At 32.7% G+C, this 23,974-nt stretch overlaps 2 protein-coding genes across 10 annotated transcripts; both read left to right on the top strand.

Annotated features, from left to right (window-relative positions):
• On the top strand, positions 1 to 9,108 carry LOC132719239 (protein CMSS1-like). Of its 2 annotated transcripts, none has more exons than XM_060702997.1 (7): positions 1 to 159; positions 742 to 863; positions 1,612 to 1,744; positions 2,775 to 2,937; positions 3,535 to 3,598; positions 4,319 to 4,406; positions 8,551 to 9,108. In XM_060702997.1, exons 1-7 carry the CDS (start codon positions 126 to 128, stop codon positions 8,727 to 8,729), a joined length of 783 nt encoding a protein of 260 aa, XP_060558980.1. In that variant the 5' UTR covers positions 1 to 125; the 3' UTR covers positions 8,730 to 9,108. The 2 variants fall into 2 exon arrangements, with proteins under 2 accessions (XP_060558980.1, XP_060558981.1); XM_060702998.1 differs by having other exon boundaries at positions 111 to 159; positions 745 to 863.
• Positions 9,109 to 12,602: 3,494 nt separating this feature from the next.
• LOC132719237 (uncharacterized) lies at positions 12,603 to 23,302 on the top strand. 8 transcript variants are annotated; one of them, XM_060702995.1, is made up of 9 exons: positions 12,603 to 12,772; positions 13,532 to 13,719; positions 14,152 to 14,262; positions 16,170 to 16,335; positions 17,442 to 17,553; positions 18,231 to 18,366; positions 19,207 to 19,302; positions 21,511 to 21,607; positions 21,954 to 22,063. In XM_060702995.1, the coding sequence occupies exons 2-8, from the start codon at positions 13,534 to 13,536 to the stop codon at positions 21,577 to 21,579; spliced, it is 876 nt and encodes a 291-aa protein (XP_060558978.1). In that variant the 5' UTR covers positions 12,603 to 12,772; positions 13,532 to 13,533; the 3' UTR covers positions 21,580 to 21,607; positions 21,954 to 22,063. The 8 variants fall into 8 exon arrangements, 5 of the variants coding, with proteins under 5 accessions (XP_060558978.1, XP_060558975.1, XP_060558977.1 ...); XR_009624192.1 differs by having other exon boundaries at positions 12,604 to 12,772; positions 19,207 to 20,187; XM_060702992.1 differs by lacking the exons at positions 21,511 to 21,607; positions 21,954 to 22,063 and adding an exon at positions 23,066 to 23,302.
• The last annotated feature ends 672 nt before the right edge of the window (positions 23,303 to 23,974 follow it).

Below are 23,974 nucleotides of genomic sequence, written 5' to 3'. Positions count from 1 at the left end.
GTTTTTAAACAGATCATTTTTCTGTACTTTTCAAGTGTGTATTTTATAAATGGAAATAATTGATTAAAGGCAATCATTTTTACTTCAAAATATTACGAATTTAACGCACCAGATAACAATCCAGCATGGCGGACGATTTAGGCGATGACTGGTGGAAAGGTAAATTCCTTGAAAGTTCAGTGGCAGCAGTCGCCCATTTGTAATGTATCTGATTTAAAATATTTCCTCTTAAATAAAATTTAACGTGTAATGCATGAAAACTTTCATGTGTGCTTTAGATAATTCATAATTCGCACGATCGAAAAATTTGTCATATTTTTCGGCCCAAAGACGATTCGCTCCAATTTGTTTTATCAAGTGAAATTTTATTTATTTTAAAACAGCATGCCATACATGATGAATTTGAAAAATCTAATTTATTTGATAGGGGTGGGTATTACTTCTAAAAGGCTTTAAGCTTATCCAGAAATAAGCATGACTTGTTCAGTTGTTGCTGTGCTATTCAGTATTCCCACTGGATCTTGCCCTAATTTTTTAATTTCCTACCAAACACTGCTAAGGAGACACAAAGGAGTCATGCTCTGACTGTAATAGGCATGCTGTAAATGTTATTTTGTATAACTTTATAACTGTTTTATTTTGTTATTAAATTGTGATGTAAATTTATGTATTTAACTGTTTAATATATATAAATGCTGAATATTTTTGCTATTGTGACTATGAATATTTTGTATGTTTCAGAAGAGGACAGCAGTAATGATGATGATGATGAGAAAATTGAAGACAAGGAGGATATGGAAACCTCAGTACCAGAGCAACCACAAAAAGATAAAGATCAGAAGAAGAAAAGAAAAAGAAATAGGGTAACTGTGTGCATAGAAAAAAATGAATTAGAAAGGCACTGATTCTGAAAGATGCCAATAATAAAACATATTTTCTTTAAATTTACTATCATTTTTATTTATAATTGACATAGCCCTTAATGGTTAGGCACTGAAAGATACCAAAATAAACCTTTATAATTCTTTTTAAATTTTCTTTCAAAATATTTTTTATGACAATCAACATAGCATTAAATGGGAGGCAACTCAATTAATATTACATTAAACTCCTGGAAAATGTCATAAAATAAGTGTTTTTAAATGAAATCATTCAGTTTTGATAAGTACAGATATACTTTTTATGAATTGATACAGCTATTTTATCAAATTTATTCGATCTGTTACATCAATATTTTCAAACCCCACTAAGGCTATAAATATAAAGAAATACCAGGTCTTTAAAGATTTTTTATTTTTTAGCAGCATTAAATACATGTAAACCAAATTCAGTAGATTTTATCAATAACATTTTGAATCAAATTTCTTAGGCATCTGTAGTTTTATGATTACCTATCCTTGTTTGTACTCAAAATTGACTCATTTTATTGAGGAATATGGAATAACTGGACATGTCTTTTAGTAAATTAATTTGTTTGTCTATATATAATTTGCATACTGTCTTTGAAGATGTATTTTGTCAGTTCTAAACTTAGTTTTAAGTATTACAAATTAAGTCTTTTGAAATAGCTGCTTGAAATTAAACTAACTCATTTTACATTTATATTTATAGAAGAGGATAACAGATGAGTTAAAGGAAAAGGGAGACAAGCCTGGCCGTCCTGAAGATTTTGTTGGCTTTCTGGATAAACATTTTGGTGGGAAATTAACAGCGGTTGAAAGGGATGAAATCGCACTTGATACAGGTATAATAATGGACTTGTCTGACTTCAAGCATGAATAAACTTGCATTCACTTAAAATGCATTGTACATGTATGTCAAGCTTTTGTACATTCACAAAGATTGAAGATTATATCTTGTTTTCATTCTGGATGAATGATAATTTTATTCTTCACAATCAGCAAACTGCATACAAAAACAGATGGTTGCTGTTAACATAATGCAACCTGAAAGCGTACAAATTATATAACATACAAAAGTGTACATCTTGATGATATAACATCAAGTGATGGCATGTGATAATGTATGTTTGGACATAATATTCATACATGTACTTGTTATTTAAACCTCATAGTTCCAGAGTCCAATTAAATTAAATATTTTTACATGTTTCAATGTCTATGACATCATTATTCTTCATGGAGGGGTAAATGGTCAAACGGTTAAGGTTGTTGACTTCAAATCACTTGTCTGTAACTGCTTTAGGTTTAAATCCTTCGTCTTGGATTCTTTCTTGTGAGGAAGGTATCCAGCTAGCTTACTCACATGTCGGTGGTTCTACTCTGGTGCCCCGAAATAATGCACAGGACACCAGAGGTCTACTTTTACCATTAAAGCTGGAAAGTCACCATTTGATCTCTACTGTTTTTGTATAACCTTAAATGCAACAAAAAAAATTTTTTTATGTCAATGATGTCATTTCCTTAATTAACAGTACTTTGGAACTGAAATAATGTGGTGTGTGTATGGTTGCAGGCAGCTTGTTCCTTGCCTTTGAAACTTCAAATAAAATAATTCATGCTTAAAAAACATACAGAAACTGTTTCCACGGTGTTTTAGTATTAAAATTTATGTGAAAAGGACATAGAATCCAACCAAAAAATGAAGAAGAAAGAAGATAGAAAAAAGAAAATTAAGGCAATTTGAAAAACAATTTAATGACTTACTTGATAGAGGAAAATCAAAATAGAAAAGTAAAACAAAATAGAGAATAAAACTATGAATTTCAGTAATTTCAGGACTACAAACACTGTATTTGTATTTTTTATTTATAGAGAAAAACTTTTATGCACCAAACCAAACACCAGCATTTTCTGTGGCATATCTACGATCTGTGTTACCTAAATGGAAGAAAATGAAAATTGCGTGTGAAGGCCAAGGTTCTCCCATGTTGTTAGTGATTTGTGCTGCCGCACTGAGGGCTGTGGACCTGAACAGGTGACATTTGTTCAAATTAAGTAGCATCCCTCTCATCCAATCATGAGCTGATAGTTTTTCACTTTCAGTAACTGATGTGTATCTTGTTTGATTTGCTATATAAATAATTTGCATGGTCTCTTGTATGAATTATTACTTTATCTTGTTGCTTTGAAATGTACCTCTGCCCAAAAATCGATAAAACTGTATCAAATTTCTGCCAATCAAAATGTTCCATTGTGATTAATGTTTTGTACATGCCATGAAACAATTGGATGTCATTTATTAATGTTAAAATAACATTTCAATGGTTCAATGACATGCTAAATATAAATGTTACACAAGAAAAATTAAACATCAAATGTCACAGCTTTTGATGTCAGGTCAAAGTTTAAAAAAAAGAAGATATAGACCTACATGCATATCTCCTCATTTTCACATTCTCAAATAATTGATAATCAAATAGCGTAGGTTGTAAAATCATTGTGAATAACTTAGTGTAAAAACTGAAGTTTTAACTATGATTGAAAGACAAATTAAGTTTTTTCTATAATTTATGTTTTTAATGAATAAGGTAAACTTTATTAATGGATAAATGATTGAATCTTTGTTTTTCAGACAATTACAAGACTTCAAGGGAGATAAATGTAAATGTGCCAAATTGTTCGCGAAACATATGAAGGTTTGTACATTTATTGCTATGTGTTTTATATGATATATTGTATTAACTGTTAGAGATACTGGTTAAGCTGGAGATCTTTCATAAAATTCCAAGACATAGCATGTGATTTGATATACCAAAAAAATTTTTTAATAGTTTGAAAGGCAAAAGAGGGCATGTTGGTTGTCATCAATGAAAATTCAGAGAGTCTACTTGCTTAGTCTGTAAGTGAAATACTAGAAAGTATAAAAAGTCAATTACGATATCTGTCATTGGAAAGAAAATTTAATGAAAGACGGTTGTTCTCTACTTGACTCTATTTGCTCTTGATTGCAAATAATATGTATTGTTATATTATTGTATTGTAGATATTGAAGAAATAGAAACTGTTTAAACCAGCTAGTATTTTAGCCAAGTTTGCACTATAGACATTGGTTATTTTATTGGTAGATCTCTGAACAAAGTCTTCCGAGCGCGACTCCAACATTTCACAATGGATTTTCAACCACATTTTCTCAGAATGATTGTCACCAAGTTCCTTGGGAAATTTTTTAATCTGATTATTTCTCACAGTCTCTTTTTCCACATATCTAATATTGGCATAAAATCTAGTTTTGGTATCTTACAATTTCTGTGTGTATGGTTAGATATGGTGCAAGCAGAAATCAATCTTTTCTTATTTAATTTTATTTAATTTTTTAACAGACTGATTGACTGACAATATTTATCTTGTTATTTCAGTTAGGAGAGCAACAGACATTTTTAAAGAAGTCAGTATGCCATATGGGAATAGGAACTCCAAACAGAATACTGGCTTTAGTAAAATCAGGTAAATTTATAATCTTAAAGGGACTTCACTTAAGTTTTTTGGACATTACAGGACTGGAAATATATTTTGGTCATTTGTGTACCATTTGATTCAAGTCTGACCAAATAAATTCTGTACAAATTTTCAGATCATCTTCTCACCTGTTTTTTCCAGAATAATCATTTTTATATGCCCGAAAGGGCATATTATGTTATACCCCCTGGCGTCCGTCTGTCTGTCTGTCCGCACTCACAGGAGAGTAATTATGTGGCTAGAGGGACAATAGGTAACTGTTCTTTCTCTTTGATGTCATTCATTCCGTAATGCTTTTATGTGGCTATTTTCTTTTGCGTGGCTAAAAAGAACAATAGAGAGAACAATAGAGTAGCTACATAATTACTGTCCTGTGAGAACGTCCGTCCGTCCGTTAGCAATTTGGTTTCCAGAGCATAACTTAAGTTCCATTTGGCCCACAATGTTCAAACTTCATAGGATGATTGTCCATATTGGGTAGAAGACCCCTATTGATTTTGGGGTCAAAAGGTCAAAGTCACTATGACCTTAAAACTGAAAACAGTTTCCTGAGCATAACTTAAGTTCCATTCGACCCACAATGTTCAAACTTCATAGGATGATTGTCCATATAAGGTAGAAGACCCCTATTGATTTTGGGGTCACAAGGTCAAAGGTCAAGGTCGCTATTACATTGATACTGAAAACAGTTTCCGGAGCATAACTTAAGTTTCCATTTGGCCCACAATGTTCAAACTTCATAGGATGATTGTCCATAGTGGGTAGAAGACCCCTATTGATTTTGTGGTCAAAAGGTCAAAGGTCAAGGTCACTATGACCTTAAAACTGAAAAACAGTTTCCGGAGCATAACTTAAGTTCCAATTCGACCACAATGTTTCAAACTTCATAGGATGATTGTCCATATGGGTAGAAGACCCCTATTGATTTTGGGGTCACAAGGTCAAAGGTCAAAGTCACTTTTACCTTAATACTGAAAACAGTTTGTAGAGCATAATTTAAAGTTCCCAATTGGCCCACAATATTCAAACTTCTTAGGATGATTGTCCATATAAGGTAGAAGACCCCTATTGATTTTGGGGTCACAAGGTCAAAGGTTAAGGTCATTATTAATAACTTAAGTATTAATCAACCTACAGCTGTAAAATTTTATAGGATGAACAGCGAATTCCCATGACTTACAAATGCTTCATCCTTACTAAAAAAAAAACACTTTCGGGCATATAATGCTCCGTCTAGCGGTGCTCTTTTTTATTGTGCATAATGACCCAAAAATGAAAAGTATTGCAACGGTTTTCACTCAAATTCAGTAAAGAATTGCACTAACTGTCAATATTCAATATAATTCTGAGTATATTTTTATGTTATCATTTGCAGACTTTTCCTATTTAAGTGCTTCACTTGATCTATGTAAAAAATTTGAATTTTATGTTTAGATGGGTTTTGACCTCAGTGAACTAACATTTTTTAGAAAGGAATAAATCTGCAATATTTTATGTATTTAAAAATCATTATGCAAAGGATAATGAATTTTCTTTTATAGTAATCATAAAGCCATACATTAAGTTAGTTTAAAGATGTAGATGTCTTTTAAAGATCCTGTAACACATTATTTTTATGGTTTTATATACAAATTATGATGCTCAAATTAAGATTTATCGATATTGTAAGTTTCAAAAAACATTATTTATAAAGATATTACCGAATTTAATATTTCATGTAAATAAAGGGAAGTCAATTTTTCCAATAAGAAATGAATGCATATAATTTAATGATTACCTTAAATATGTACAAATATTTGCAATACATATTTTACATATTCTTCCATGTTTGAAAATTGACAAATTTGCATAATTACATACATATATAATTCAATGAAGAGTGGTATGCAATCTCAATTACAAAACATACAGGATCTTTAAGTTATTTGAATCAAGATATTTGTTATACAGACAGGCAGTTGGTTAGTCTGGACTGAGAAACACATAACCCAACAAGGAGTCTCTTGTGGTCAATGTCATGAACATCAAAGCATTTAACATCTCTGTAGGGTTATACTAAACCCAAAATTTTTAAGGAAAACCTTGCTTGTGTCTTGTTTATATTGAAGAGGTTGGGAAAACTAAGCGATCTTCCTTGGTCTTAAACGGGAATTTGGGGACATAAAAAGTTTTTTAAAAGGGGTGTTTTTTTGGGGGCCCAAAAAACCTTTAAAAAATTTAAAAAAATTTAAAAAAAAACCAAAAAAAAAAAAATTCCCCGTTAAAGGAAAAAAAAAAAAAAAATGGGGGGGGGGGCAAAATTCTTAAAATTGCCACTTTCTATGCCTAGGTTTCTATGTTGTTTGTTAGTCTTAAAGAATGAACAAAAGTTCTTCCCTGACAGGGGATTAAATTTGTGTGTAGTTAATACTTTATAGAGTTCTCCATTATATTCATAAAATGTATTCTTTGTTGGATTAACTCATTTAGTCTGAAACAGTTAATATTAAGATTGAATTATTTCATTTGCAGTAGAGTTACAAGCTAGTACACTAACTTTTATATTGTCTTAACCCATTCTAATTCCAGTACACAGGCACTTGACACAATCAATTTACCTATATATCCTTACAATACTATACATTTTTAAGCTCACCTGAGCATATGCTCAGGGTGAGCTATTAGGATCACTTTTCGTCCGTCGTACGTCGTCCGTTGTCCGTTCACACTTTTAAAACGACATCTCCTCTGAAATCATAAGGCAGATCATATTGAATCTTCACAGGGATGTTCCTTTTGTGAAGCCTTAACAAAGTTGTTCAAAGAATTCCATTCCATGCAGAACTCTGGTTGCCATGGCAACCAAAAGAAAAAACTTTAAATATCTTCTCCTAAAAAAACCCAAAGAGCTAGAGCTTAGATATTTGGCATGAAACATCTTCTAGTGAGTGTCTACCAAGTTTGTTCAAATAAAAGCCCTGGGGTCAAAATTCGCCCCGCCCCAGGAGGTCATTGATTTTTTCTATACGCATATAGTAAAAACTTAAAAAAATCTTCTTTTAAAGAACCCAAAGAGCTAGAGCTAAGATATTTAGCATGAAACATCTTCTAATGGGTATCTACCAAGTTTGTTCAAATAAAAGCCCTGGGGTCAAAATTGGCCCCGCCCCAGGGGGTCATTGATTTTCCCTATATGCATATAGTAAAAACTTAAACAATTTTCTTTTAAAGAATGCAAAGAGCTAGAGCTAAGATATTTAGCATGAAACATGTTCTAATGGATGTCTACCAAGTTCGTTCAAATAAGAGCCCTGGGGTCAAAATTGGCCCCGCCCAGGGGTCATTCATTTTCCTTATATGTTTATAACAAAAACTTAAAAGATCTTTTTTGAAAAAAAAAACACAAATAGCTAGAGTTTAGATACTAAGCATGAAACATCTTCTAGTGAGTGTCTATCATGTTTGTTCAAATAAAAGCCCTGGGGTCAAAATTGGCCCCGTCCTGGGGGTCATTCATTTTCCTTATATGTGTATGACAAAAACTTACAAAATCTTCTTTGAAAAAACTCAAATAGCTAGAGTTTAGATATTAAGCACAAAGCATCTTCTAGTGAGTGTCTACAAAGTTTGTTCAAATAAAAGCCCTGGGGTCAAAATTGGCCCTGTCCCAGAGGACATTGATTTTCCTTATATGTGTATAGCAAAAACTTAAAAATCTTCTTTGAAAAAACCGGAATAGCTAGAGTTCAGATATTAAGCATGAAACATTGTCTAGTAAGTGTCCACAAAGATTGTTCAAATAAAAGCCCTGGGGTCAAAACTGGCCCTGCCCAAGGTGTGTCATTGTTTTTAACTATATGTGTAAAGAAAAAAACTTGAAAAAATCTTCTTTTAAAAAACCCAACAAGCTAGACCTTAGATGTTTAGCATGAAACATCTTCTAATGGGTGTCTATCAAGTTTGTTCAAATAAAAGCCCTGGGGTTTAAACTGGCCCAGCTCCGGGGCCTATATACAGGTGAGCGACTTTAGGGCCATCATGGCCCTCTTGTCTTTATATATATAGTATAACAAGGGTATATAGGTGAATTAATTGTGTCTAGTGCCTGAATTCATGGTGATTTTTGCTAATATGCAAATTTTGTGTTTTCTAGGTCATTTAAAACTGGATAATTTGACAGCTATAGTGATAGACTGGAATTATAGAGACATAAAGAAACACCGGGTGGCTGATATACCTGAGATCAGGGCGGAATTGGCAACATTATTAAAGACATACCTTATACCACATATTAAATCATCTGATCTGAACTGCAAGATTGGAATGTTATAGTATTAAATGATTATCTGTGTTTTATTGTAAGCGCTATGGGAGAAGTGAGGGGCACCTCAAATGATTAGACTCTCCTCAAATGATTGGACTCGCCTCAATTGATTGGACTCGCCTCAGATAATTGGACTCAGAGCATTATAGGCTCAAAAGTTTGATGTCACCAGGTTTGCCTGAAGGTTCAAGGTCACCATAGAAAGATACATGTACAGATTAACCATGAAAAACATGTCATATATTTAAGCTATAGCAATGAAGAGTTGGTCTATCTTTAGACCATTAGGGCAACAAGGTTTTAGGCCAGACCTTGGAACCATTAAATTATCATCAAACCAATTGTTGAATGTTATTGATAAGGATACTAAAATACAGTTTAAAACTTGTTGTTGTTGTTATTGATGTTGTTGCTTTCACCCATTGTAAGGAATACTTTATCCTGTCTATCTGTGTCTAATGCAAATGATAGTGTTCATAAAAGTACAATGATGATCATGTTTTTGTATTCTTTTAAGTGCCGACGTATTTTTACCTCTAAGGGAAGTGTCAGTTCGATCTTTCTGTTGGTGGAAATGAAAATTTTATGATGGTACAAGTTAAGATTTACCTAAACCTTACGATTGTTCTTATCAGAGTCATATATACAGTCTATGTACCTATCATTGAGATACTTTGCCTGTTCCTTCCTGTTTTGCTAATTGAAAGACCTCGGATGGCTCTTTTGTGCACAGAAAGTACACTAGTACAACCACTGACCTGTACCCGATCTGGATAGAAGTTATACATTTTTTCTGTTGCTCATTGAACTCTATAAGCACTCGAGTAAGTCCGTGGTGACACAGGCCATATGTAGCAGTATCAGTCAAGTGGCAATGAAATGCATGTATGTGCAGAACAAAACTATTTTTCTATCCTTATTGACCCATTATGCTTCAGAAATGCTAATTGCCATCATTTTTATTTCTCTGTTACAGTTTCAAAAAATATTCATTTGCCATCTTTGCTCATTTTGCTTTCGTTGCAATTGATATAATTATAGTGATTTTGTATGGAAGTCAAAATATTACTTTTTTTACATTTTGCTACCTTTACATTACTGAACACATTCAGCGCTACTTTACCCCAGCTGTTAAACATCTAACATGCTCTAAATCCATTATTAAAACAATGAAACACATGTTTGACATTTCTAAAGAATTTGATAAATATGGATTTCTGGAGCGTATAGTGCCTGTAACATAAGGTAGTTTATCTGAACCGGTAATTTTCGATGATATTTGTTTTCTTATTTGAATAAACAGCTCGATGGATATATATTTAGCTCTCCAACCTGACCTGACCTTAGCCAGCCCACACACCTCAATCGGTTAGAGCACGAAACTTGTAGTCGTGACATTGTGGGATCGATTCCCACTATGATCAACTAAAATACAAATCAGTCCTGTGAAGAACCAGGGGAAGCTTCTGGAATTGGTGCATCTTTCTGTAGCTTGTACTATATATGACTAATACTCTTCTGAGGGACTCGCCCATATGGTCAACCATTGGCGAGAATAAATATATAAACTCACTGACACACACACGACCTGACCTGACCTAGACCCTAAGAATAGACCTGTGAAAATTAGTCCAGAACTTGATTGGCGCGTTCTAGCGGATTCGCTGACCAGACTTGATATTCCCATTAACATTTGATTTTAAGTCACAACTGCACTATTAAGGTCGTTTAAAGCGTTTCCCGTCTTTTCTGATGGAGAAAGACCTCGAGTGCCCCTTTACTTTATTTCACGTACAACCGGACACTTTGGTAGAACAATCAAAATTAGCATGAAGCTGGTGGCGTGCTGCTTTGAAGTTTATACGTAGTACGTAGAAATTTAAAAGCCGTGTCACAAAAGTAAAGTTTTAATCATTGATGATTGGAATTTAGTGTACAATATGATTGGAATATAGTGAAAGGCATTTGAAACAGCCAGGCTTGGAACAAACTTAAAACTATCAAGACGGCACTGTCTTTCGAATTTCCGCCCGTTTGAGAAAATGTATTTCCAAACACATTTAGTATGTAGATGTACACAATTAAATTGCCTTTATGTCATGAAGTTTTAAGATTTTTTTGTTATAATTTTTACTTGTCAAATGCAATACCCACAAAAAATATCTTCAATTTTGATTTTTTTCAAGAGGAAATGATAGCGACAAATATTTCTTGTACATTTGCATACCCGTACACCACGAGATTGAATGCGGCGATCGATGGTTTGTATGACATACATGTACATGGAACATACATGTGTAATAACTTAACACTTTTCAAGTCCCATAACCATACAATTTTGGTAAGATAATAAAGACATATTTATGTATTACATCACGTATATAACACATATGTACATAAGTCCACAGGTGGTTGAAACAACACATGCCTCGGACACGAATAAATGTTTACTACTTTTGAAAAGGCTAACATGCCTTTTATATAAAACGTTTAAATAATGGTTTCAGAGCATTTTAGATGCTGAGGAAAGTAGCAGATGTGAAATTATTTGGTCATAAATATAGCTAAAATGAGTGGTATTTTGACGATCTCACAAAATACTTCAAATCAATACATGTATAATGTACTAATTGCCTTAAAGCAACAGAGGCAAGATGGTTCAGGTAATTGGCCATGGAGTAACTTTCTGGAAATTATAGCAGGACACCGCACACTAGAAAAGGCTTATGAGAAATAAAAGCATTTCTGATACATAATAGGTCTTAACTCTCATATTATGTACATTACAAATATGCATGTCTATATTGCCGACTTTGTCATGTCATGAATTAACTTAATTGGAAGTATCCATCGGGAATGTTAGGCACTTCTGTATTAAAAATTAAAATTTCCCGCCATTATTTATAATTGAATTTGGACAAAAAGTTGTTGTTCCGGCTGGCACGTGTCTGTATACTTTGATATAGTAGAGGTATATACCAGCACCCTATTTAAAGTATTAGATCAGCACGGCCCCAGATACATGCTTATAATCGTGTAAAAAACAACATATATATCGTGGTAATACCTCAATAAGTCGAATAAAATTATTCTAATGCATCAATTTTTCACAGAATTACATAATAATACAAAATATGTAAAAAAAAATTAAATAAATGTTAATAATAAAAAAATAACCCCATCCCCTAGCTCGTAGTAACACATTATAGAAATACGTGATATGTATTTTGCGTTATACACCCAAAGAATTATTTGTTCATTTCTTAAATCTAAAAGAACATAATATTATTTGTAACGTCTTATAGCTTTGTAATCTAGATTCCGGTGACTTAATTGTTGCTATTTTTTTTTAAATCTTTAATTCAATTCATTTTGCACACTCTGTGTTTTTTTCTAAACCTAACATTCCTTTATTCGTGCTTAGCAAAGACTTTTACTACAATTAAGTGATATAAATTTAATAATTTTTCATGTACATGTTTATATATACGACTAATTTTAAAATTAAATTAATGTGAATGATTTCGTTCGTCTTTTATAGCTGGGATGTACTATAACGTATGTTCCAGTTTATAGTAAGCAAGTTATTATTGAAGCAGGCAAACTATTTAAAAGATAAGAAATCTAAATAAAAAGAATGTAATTGTTTAATTAATTACGGACTGTATACAATAAAGAATCCTTATTAGCTATTAAATTCGTGGATTCTTTTCCGTACTTTATTTTACAATTGTAACAGAGTTTATGGGGTTTTTCTTTTCCTTTATTTAAACTAGTGTAACTATGTTACCAGCCCAGTCACTGAGCTATATTTTGATGGCTACGCAACTGATATATTTTACACCGGAAAATCTAACGATTGTTTACGAAAATAAACGAAGATATAAATAGAAATCTAGGTTTCTGCGTAGATAAGCAGCTGCGAATGTCACTGCCTTTAAAACATATTTTTCAGCAAATCGGAGAATTGTATTGCTACAAATTTATTACAGTATTATAAATTGATATATTGTGGTACTTTCTACCAAATTTCACAGCAATTTTCATTCAGGTAAGTGCATAATTTTGATCTTTTTTAGCAAATATATCTGTTTAACCTATATTTGTTTACGTTTACCAGCTGAATTATTGATAGCCAATCAGATTTCTGTGTGAGCGGGTCGGTAAAGGTCACGTCTACATGTAAACAAACGGCTGTCAAGACTTCGTGTTTTAAGAGGTTCTTAACGAAATTATTTTCCGTAGTTATTTTCTACAATGAAATAACTAAATGTATGCATTTTAAGCTAGTTCATAATTGTGCATTTTTTAGTTAGTTTATTATTGCAAATTAGTAGAAGAACGGTTATTAACTAGCTCTATATATAATACTATAAACGTGATGAGTCATAACTAGTGCGCGACATTTTTGTTGATCATGTAATAAAAGTAAGTGTAAAAGACGCAAATTACTTTTCTTTATTATGTTTTAACATATTGATTGTTAACCGTTTTTTCCGTCGTACGCATATATATAAATAGTTATTATTATTGTTTTGAAGCCCATATATAGCGATCTTGAAAATGGCACGACGTGATTTATCCGTTTAGTTTAATAAATCGTGTGGGAGTTTTTGTTCTTTTGTATTTGGGTTGTATTTTTATCTGCCAGATTTTTTTCAAGATGTCGACCACAATTAAGCTGCTAAGCTACATTGACATGAGTGGCATCGGTTAATTGATATTGCAGTGTGATAATCATTCTGTAAATGAACGTAAAATATTGTTATTATTACAATATTGTCATAAAAATAATTTAATTTATTTTTAGGAATGAGAAGTGGTTCTGTTAGAAATATGTACATGTATAACAATCCCCCATGCGCACCTTGGGTCGGTCACCCTGGCAACGCCCCAGTTTACCCAAACGCGCCACCTCAATACCAGGGCCCACCTAGACACCCGATGCCCTACCAGATGATGCCACCCGTGCAATATCAACCAGGTCCGAGTTGGCAGGTGAGTTAAAATTTGATAAAGATCTATGTTTTTTAAACTGATCATATAAACGTGGCAATTAAGTCAGATACCTTACAATATTAGCTTGCATTGATTTTCCATAATTATTTGGTAATGAAGAATCACAAACTCAAATGAAATATTCAAAAATAATTTTATGATTATTTACTTTTTCGGGGTATCTATATATTGTATGTCGATACAGCGATTGATTTGTAAGTACATGTATCATTAGTCATTTGCACGTACAATGCCACATCTCGGCAGCGTTTTAGATAGAGAAAATTTCTTTCATCTAATCAGAATAAGCACTGAGCTTAATTATCGATCAATAAAAAGAAAGTGAAAAATGGTAAATTGTGGCCATTTGTTAAAAAGCATAAAGTTAACATTTTTAATTTTTAAATATTTTCATTGCTTTTTATCACAAAGGGTCCTGGACCATCAAGGCCCAGGGGTAGGGGGCATAGGAGAGGACGAGGTTCGGGCCATTTTACCGGAAATAGAGCGAACTCCAGAAACGATACATTGGAACCTTTCAAGGTATATTGATTCAGTTTGTGTCTGAACATTCTTAAACACTGTAAAAATGAATTTTTACAAACTGTCACACAAATAAGTCATTAATCATCAACTTGAAAGATGGCGGCCAGTGATGTACATCTTCGTAATATCTGAGACATCAATTATTATATTATGTCCCAGGTTAATAAATCTTCCAAGAAAACAGCTAGTAGACACTATTTGTTTGATAATCATGGTCATGTCGGACGCTTATTTGACTTTTATTAGACTTTTATTAGATACGGAATGTGACGAAATTTGCCGAAATTTTTCCACAGTTGTGATTTATGTGTTGGCTGTAAAGAAAAACAATCATTATTCCCTTGTATTCCCTCGTATTGGTACGCGTTTAACTTTTGAGGCATGGAGGAGCACGTGACCTGTTTTCGGTACATGGAGGAGCATGTGATCTGTAAACCGTACATGATTGGTTAATTGACCTGTTCGAAAACCTTGTAAGAAGACTGGTGTATGTAAACGATATGTTCATACAGTTATTCTCTATCTTTTGTCTTGATAAGGATATTTATTTTAAGTGAAGTAGAGTAGTGTTTATTTCATGTAAAGAAGTTGTGATAATTTTCAGTCCGTCCTTTTTTGACAGAATAAATAAAAATGTATATTTAAGATAAATAGTAGTAATTATTTTCAGTCAGTAATTTAAGACACTTTGATATTCGTAAGTAAACCAGTCTATCTTATGCGTAATGAAATTGTAACATTTATCTAACAATTAACCTTTGACCTGTTCGTTATGTAGTAAAATGCCTTAAAGATATATCTAGATTTTATTTTATATTGCCCAAGGATACGGTCTATATAAAACATTGTAAGGAGTGGTTGTAGTTATTTTCTAGTGGCTGTTCAATGTATTGATTAGTTAGTAAAGCGCTCAATTAAAGAGGGGAATTAAATGTTTAATACATTTGTATACTCTGCTATCATTTATTTATGCAATTTATAAGTTTCTTCATTCTAGTACATGTAGTAGCCTTATACGGTGATTTGGCCAAATGGCCTCTTAAAATAGAAAACATATTAAAACATAGATCTACATCATTTCATAGATCGTAGATTAACATTTAATTCCATAGTCTAGACTTAGGTTACCTACAATGTAGTGAGTATTTGATTTCAATCAAATAGCCTTTCAATTTCTGCTCTGAGATAATTTCGGTTATTATGAATAATAGCCGAGATATTCCGATTGCTTTGAGATCGACTCTCGATTTTCTTGTTAGTTCAGTCGAGGGTATTTTTAAGGTCGAGAGTTGTCCGCAACAATTCAGTATGTACCTAAAAGAATGTTATGAGGTGCTCATGTGGACTGGTTGATCGATGATTGGAAGTTCCATTTTACCTCATATAATTACTTTCCCATCAAAATGAGAATATTTGGTCAATTCCAAGGCGGCTTTTCATTGTGACATTTATTAACAATCTGTAGTCATAGAAAACGAAAACAGGCTCTGTCACATGAAGCGCTATACAAACAGGTTATATATCAAATCGTTTGTCTCTTGAGGGATATTGATCATTACATGAACAAGAAAAGCTATAAAATCTATAATATTATTGACATCATGATTTTTGTATTGACGAACAAAGCTAGAGAATAGCAACAGTTTTATATGGATTTCAAAAATTATTCAACGGAAGTCAGCGGAAGTCAACTAACTGAGAACATGCTCTTCCTATTATACCGCGATAAAAAGTAGTTCTACGGTACTATGTTTATACCCATTTCAATAGCATAAATTTTGTTACGTTTCAGATGTTAATGAATATTTTTTAACATTATGCAACTAACTGGCGTCTTTTCCCCATATTCATTCGTCATATAATGGTTTTCTTCATGTTTAAAGATTGTCAATTCTTTCTTTTAGTATGTTTGTTGCAAATGTGGGGATCAGCTACAGAACTCAGCCGAGCCTGGAATCCATTTATGTGATGGAGGACACGAAGTGATCATAAATGAAGATAAATCAACAGAAAATAAAAAGGAAGAACCAACAGAAACAGGAAAAGAAGAAGAACTAGATGCAAGACTAGGTAAAAAAACGTATTTTGTCATATCAAATCATTTTGACATAACACCACTGATAGTTCATGCTGTTTTGATTGTTTAATCATATACATGTATTAACGTTATCCCGCTGAAACCGGAAGTGATTAGCCTTTAGTTTTTAGCTCGATTTCAAAACAAGTTCTTGCAGCTTATGTTAACCACTTTCGAGTCCGATTCCTGGAATTAACAGTGCTACAGTACTGGTGTCATATGAAGAAACATGGTAGTGACCTGAGCAGGGCTCGAACCCCTATTCTTGGGCCGAGAGACAGACACCTTAACCACTAGGCAACCGGACCTCTTAGCTTTTGTATACTACCAGTTTAGGTCAGGTCAGCCTGATAATGAGAAGTCCCAAAGATGAAACCTAGAATGTTCATTTAAGAAATTCAGAAGGTCAATGGTGGAACATTATACATGTAACAGATACACGATAAACTGTTATATAACATAATCAGGGTGCCTAAGCTTAATTTTATTGACAATAAGTTGTAAAAGTATGTAATAGATGTTCATAATTGACATAAGACTACTTCAGATAAACTTATTATAGTACAAGTTTTCCGTTTATCGGGTACAATTAACTGAAGATAAAATTGTCATTATAATTGTGTGTCTGTGATACAAGACACTTGAACACATTGTTCGTCAGCTTGTTAGCAGTAAATATATGTTTATCTGTGTTTAGACTTTATATAAGTGTAATATTATTATGACATACAGAAGTTTATAGTATGTGTTTAAGTACAATTGTAAAAAATGTGTAATAAAATGTAGATATCTAGCTTATTTTACCATTTACGCTCAATATTTTAAAGTTACATTATGTCCATCCAAGTGTAAATGATAGATGAACAAGTCAAAGCCATAATAGCTTTAGATTTTTCCATAACTTCATTCGATTTCATAGTCTAGTTTATGAGCATAATCAAAAACCCACGTGACTCACAGAAAATTCTATCAATATCCATAATGTCACTTTAAATTATTTAATTTACCATAAAGGAAGACTAAAGTATAAGTCCTGTAACAACGAATCCTTGGTTGTATTATCAAATAAATTCTGTATGTTATTGATTTGTTATATTAGAAAAGCTACTGGAGAACCTTAAAGATTTTGTAAGGAGCAAGTACGACTCTGTAACAGAAGCTCTAGAAGGCTATGTTTCCGACAAGATTGATGAAATCAACACCTTACACAAGTAAATAGTATTCTTTTAATAGTTTCGAGGGTTTGTTCTGAACATTGTTAAAGCTCGAACCAAATCTGTATACTATTAGCCTTGTCACAAGAATAGACCCAAGTCAGCCTGCACGACCAATCAGCTAACTGGACCACGCTGTATGTATTTGGCAGACCCACTTTAAGAATTGTATTTCATATCCCTAAAGTCGATAACAGACTGTTTCAAAATGAAAGTTTGACAAATCCAATTAGGAAGTTCAGCTAAATTAGCAAATTCCAGTACAATGCACCAGATCAGAATTCAAAGTACCTGTTATTGAGTGTCTGGCTGAAGGGGAAGTTCTTGTACAGGGCATATAACGCATTGTAAATGTCCAACAAATAATTAAGGCAAACGACAAGTAAATTGAACTGACTGTTTTACAGACTTCAGAGTATCCAACACCCAAACCATCAATTAAAAACAATTAAAAGATGGGCATTGTTGGAATCTCCGATAAAAATGTCTTAATCACTACCGCATTAAGGTTTAAGAAGCAGAGCTATGTAAAATGATATACCCAGGTCCGTATCTTATGTAAGCATATTTCTGTAGCAACAATGAAGATTTGTAATATGAAATTATGTATGTTACTTTTGAGTATTTTTCTTGTGTCTCCTTTAATAAAATCTGTTTATAATTTGTAATGATAGAGAAAACAGCGAAGAAAAGGCCTCTCTAGAGAAGTTAAAGAAAGAACTTGAAACAAAAGCTAATGCTTTAATTAAACAAGAAAAGGATCTCAAAGAAAAACAGAAACGCTTGTCGAAGGATCAAGAAGTATTCAAGGTACGTACTGACACGTCAGAAAAGGTAGATAGTTGAAAAAATGACAAAGAAAATAGATAATCTAACAGTTTTTGTGGAAAACTGTACTTGATACTAGTCGTTTGGGAGAATCATCCGGATGATTTTTTTTATTTTCTAATATAATTTTATATGATTGGTCACTTAATTGCCGAGAATGATAGAATAAGCGCACGCATACTTTGCAATGATGCATACGAAGAGAATCAGAACGGAAGTCTCGTATAATATTTATTTTCAAGCTTCAAAAAACCGATTTAGTTTAGAAGTAAAACATAGGACTAAGGGTTTTATAGCATTATAGTGACTGATAAGTTAGCTCACAAACATTTTACGGACCAACGCCGGAGGCTGGCGGGGACTGTCACTGTAATGCTAGGTGGTCCGAAGTAATGTATATCATATCTTCCTATATTATACCACACTTTACTAACACATATGGTAATAGGGAATAGAAATTATATTGCTTTAACAACCACATTTAAGATAAAGTGTTGTGAATTATTTCAGTTGTCAACGTGTACGTATTATTTGCATTTTGTAAAATATTTGCGCTGTTACAACACTTTAATTAAGCGGTCCGATAGAAAGATTATAATGCCCGCCCGTACTTATTTGTGGGTCCGCTGACGTCATTAAGAATATGTTATTATTTAATGACTCCCTTATAAAAGTAAAGAGGTAACACATAAATGTTCGATATAGTATTTTAACTGGGATCTTAAAAATTAATGATGCGTTATTTTTATGTTTGTCATTGTTAGTTAGGTAATGTGTTTATTAAAGATACGAAATACAGTTTGTTTCTTTGCCATTCTTCAGCGCGAAATGAAGAAAGAGCGAGAGGAGGTTTGTCGTCAATGGCAACAGTTGAGAGATGAAATAACACGAATGGAAGAAGTGCATAAGATTCAGAAGGTTTGTATGCTAAAATGGAGGTAAATTAGTACTCAGGAGGGCTTGACATTCTGGTTTCTAAACTGTTGGGTAATTTGGGGTAATTTGGTAATCCAATGTTTTTAATACTTTTCATTACATATACATGTAGGTTGATTACATTTGGGTCTACCAACTACCAAAGTTATGAAAATTGTCGTCAGAAACTCGGAAACTGATAAGTTGATAAAGATAAGTTTCAGTTGAAAACGAGTACAAATGATCTAAATAATTCATAGAAACTACAATGTACACTATTTTGAGTCTCTACCGAGTTTCTACTGAAAAGCAAGTTTATGAAATGGTCCAAAAACTTACTAAAATATTGTGGACTACTTTGATGGTGTTCAGCGTGTGAAAGACATCTCGCGTAAAACCATGAAAGTATTTGGTGAAGACACATTAATGAAACAAAATTTGTGTCATCCATTTGCATTTTGAATACAAGCTGAAAACGGTTTGGTTAAATCATCCAAAGTGTCCTGTTTCAGCACGATCGCACCATATTATAAAATATTCTGCAAGTAAATAAGCTTTATGAAAACATAAATTGCTTCGACACAGGAGTCTTATCTGAATTAAAACAAGGACTGCATATTGTATTTACTTAATTGCTTAACCATGATGTTTCTTTTTCCTGAAATCTCGTTTTAGAGGAGGGTAGGTTAGGTTTAAAATAATCTAACAAAATCAACAGATGTTTGAGAGTCAGAAGAAATAAGAACGTTGGACGCGGAATGGGATGCCATGAAATTTGTGATATTGCACATGGGGGCTTGTTTTGGATTATTATTTGATAAATCCTTCTTAAGGCCTTTAATTTATGCAATAATCACAGATAATTCCTGTTAGACCAAAATAAGGAAGGTAAGCGAGTTAAGAGGGTTTCCACTTCTAGATTTAAAGAAATAAGGAAACTTTTCTTGAATTGTCTTTTTATTATTACTGTCCTTCACATAAGCGCAAAAAATTTCACAACGTCTTTTTCATCACAAAAGTGTCTTATTTTCTAAGCAAAGGATATTCATACATTTTGAAATGCTCCAGCTGAGTACAGTTTGACTACCACGTTCCTTTTGTCCCAAACATGCAAGTTTGCAACATAATGGACGAATAAAAACAGGTTATTTGAATCCGATTCAATTTAAAAAAATAAGTCACAAAAAGCAAGACAGGAAGTCACATATAGTGGACAATAAAATTTCTCTAAAAATCAGACCTTTGAACAAGATCTTGAAGTGTCTGAAGCAATGTTTGCATTTCAAACTCAGCTGGAGCTAAGAGAGCATTTATAACGCCAAAAAGAGCTGATATTTCTGGTCCTCTTTTTTTCTTCATGTGAAGTTCAGTCGTAGATGTATATGTGTAAGTTTGCAAAAATGTAGGGACTCCGGTGTATTTTTGTGGTTTGGGTCATGAAACACTTTAGGTATTCACATTTTCATCGCAATGGTGTTGCTGAAAATAAAGAGAAATTGATAATATGAACGACAGACCTCTTGTATTTGAGAATGACTTTCAAAGGGAAGGAAGTTCAAATATAAAGATTAATTTAACGTGATGAAGCTTTTGGTTTAATTGTGTTAAATATTGAAAGGATTTTTAAAATCGGATTATATTTAGACATTAAGTTAAAATGGTAGTAAAATAGAGAACAAGTTAAGAAGTAATTAAGTAACTGAAAGCATTTACCAACTTGCTTGCAGATCATATTTTCGGTGCTTAGCATTTTCTTTTAGACTGGATTATCTGTCCGATACTTTAATCATAAAGCTAGCATAATCACGTGATCTTTTATTACATAATGATGTCATCAAAACGACTTCTTACTCCACAGATTCATCACACTCAATAAATTCAAGCCGATTTTGAAGATACTTTCAAAATATTTGAAACAGAAAAAATAAAGGATAAACATTGTCAAAAAAGAAAGATCCTTTCCCTTAAACTAGAAGAAAATTACAAGAGCCAAAGCAAAGGAACATAACCTCAAAGCCACAAAACTAGATCTTTGCCCTGAAATTACAATTATAAATATGATTTTTTTTTGTCTGATTATTGCCATGTTCGTTATCGTTATTTCTTTTAATCGGATTAACATTACTTGATCTTCACAAAATATTTGAATTAATTAGGTTCTGTTGTTGATCGATATCGTCATTTTGTCTTTGATCTCATTTCTTCTCCCAGGGTGCCACTTCAAAAAAACAATTAGTTTTAATTGTTATTGGTTCTTCAAAGGGTGATCTAGTAAGTTAGTGAATTGTAACACTAAATTTAAATACAGGTAAGTAGAAAACATACTTAGACTAAAATAAACTACTTTTGAAAACCACTAGTTTCATACTAAAATTCTGTTTAAACTGAAAATCTTAAATGCGGACCAAGTCAGTTTATTGGCTCTCAGCTGAAAAAGTCTGGCATTGCATATAACGGTTCTATTAAAACTCATATTTTAAATACCAAGCTATCAGTAAAGTATAATCTTTTATAAGTTTGTCTTAAGAGTTGTTATGACCTTCGAGTCTGTATTATGATTTTTATTTCAAGAAAATCTGTTTGTTGACTTCTTAATGAACGTGTTCATTGTTCCTTTATCCTTTTGTTTTGTTGTATTGGTTTGTTTTAAACAGGGAGTCCTTGTGGTTTACGCGACAAAATGCCCTTTCATGTAGCTAGGTCCTCCAGAACAAAACGGCAGAAGTTTGACACATATATTTCTGTATTCGGTCACTTGAGAAAATTTTTCAACAAGGCGTGATGTTTGTTTGATAAGTTAAAATAAAGTGAAACCAGAACAACAAATAAGTGCACTGCTTGAAGGGAATGGAATATCAAATATTTACTAAATGTAGCAGAAAACTGTGAAGTTGAAATGGAATTTAATAACCTGACAGGATAATACCTTTTGGAGAAACTCAGAACTAGTATAACAAAATTCACATAAAACGTGATAATAAATTATACCATTTAAATGCCCACATACATATATAAAGGTTATTCCCCAACATGGTGCTTTATAAAAAATATTGAAGTGAATGTATACTTAATTCCAATGGATATAATACGCATTTAGAAATGGAATATTAAGTGTTGTAAGAAAAATCAAAAGGTAAAGTTGTAATTTCGGTACAATTGAATCATATAAATGAACTATATTAATTCATCTAAATAAATTGACATTCGTAAATAAATATCAAAACATTTCGTACTTGATATTGAAGAAACAATCAAATGAACATGTTCGAATTAACTTAAATTTCACATTATGAATTCATGATAGAAATAGAGAGTAGAACCATTTGTTTTCTTTTTTTGATGAAAAGCTTTCTTCCATAAAATATATAGTTGAATCTTCAGTGTGTCCATAAAGACATGACAAAAATGTGGTTATAAACAAATGTCGGAGTAAGTAAAGGTGATGGTATAGGTTGTACTTATTTTTGTTGATTTCTTTAAAAGAAATATAAGTTTGAAGAAAATTTTGGAATGTGTTCGAAGATTTTGAAAATTGACACTGAAAAAAATATGTTGATCTTAAAGTTTTAAAAGGACATTAAAACACACAATTAAGTCCTCATCACTTGGTATACACTTAATGTAATTCAACAAAATGTAAATAAACTGTTTTGAAGACTTCAAGGTTTAATACACACACTTGATTAACATCTTTATATTCATTTCCAGGCATGCGAATAGCATTGCTTTACACAACCTTACACCGATTTCAACATTCTCTTTGCAGGGAAGAGTAAAGCTCGATGTTGGAGGTCATGTGTACACAACATCCCTGTTGACGTTGACTAGAGAATCCGACTCTATGTTAGCTGCCATGTTTAGCGGGAGACACGAACTTCTCAAGGAAGAAGACGGATGCGTGTTTATCGATAGAGATGGCACTCATTTTCGGTGGGTGTGGCTACTCAGCAGCAATGTCATTGTTGCACTTTATAATGATTTCCTTTAGTATGTCAGATATTATTTATGCATTATATGAGTGTGGCTATCTATAACTCTTGAGGAGGCCAATCCCATCTTTGAAAAGGAGACTCCTCGCATGTTTTTAGTGAAACTTCACCGGTATTTTCTGCATTCAGACACATTCCATTATGAACAATTGAGCCATTACTTTCAAAGCTCCATTTAAACTCTGGTGTTGACCAGTCTTTGAAATCTCTTGATAACGTTATTTCGGATGTTTCTAACTCGGCTTTGAGCCATGCTCGGTCAACCCTTATATTTGAATGTTGCGTGAGAATAAAAAACTGATTTCCATGACCAGTGCATGGATATGATATAAGCTTCAACTTATTGTCAATTTGTGCCAAATCTAAGCAAGTTTTCAGGGCATGGTTGAATATAATTCCCTTTCTTTGTATTTTGTCTGGAATATACGCATTTGAAATTCTTTTGAGTTGGTCAATATAATATTGATAAGGCTTGCATTTATTGTCAGCCTTTATTCTATATCGATCCCTAAGGTCACCGGGATTAACTTTCTTCGACAGGGAACCTTTTTGTAAAACTTCTAGCGCTAACTTTTGCTCTTCACCTTCCATCCAAACAAGAATAAATCTTAATATATTCTTCCATATATATTTAGCGTCGGGATAAATCTTTTGCCAATGTGCACCTCTGTATAAGTGACCGATTT

Source organism: Ruditapes philippinarum, unplaced genomic scaffold, assembly GCF_026571515.1.
Source record: "Ruditapes philippinarum isolate M1 unplaced genomic scaffold, ASM2657151v2 ctg69_1_1_1_1, whole genome shotgun sequence".
Taxonomy (NCBI): domain Eukaryota; kingdom Metazoa; phylum Mollusca; class Bivalvia; order Venerida; family Veneridae; genus Ruditapes; species Ruditapes philippinarum.
This window is presented reverse-complemented; position numbering and strand designations above follow the sequence as displayed.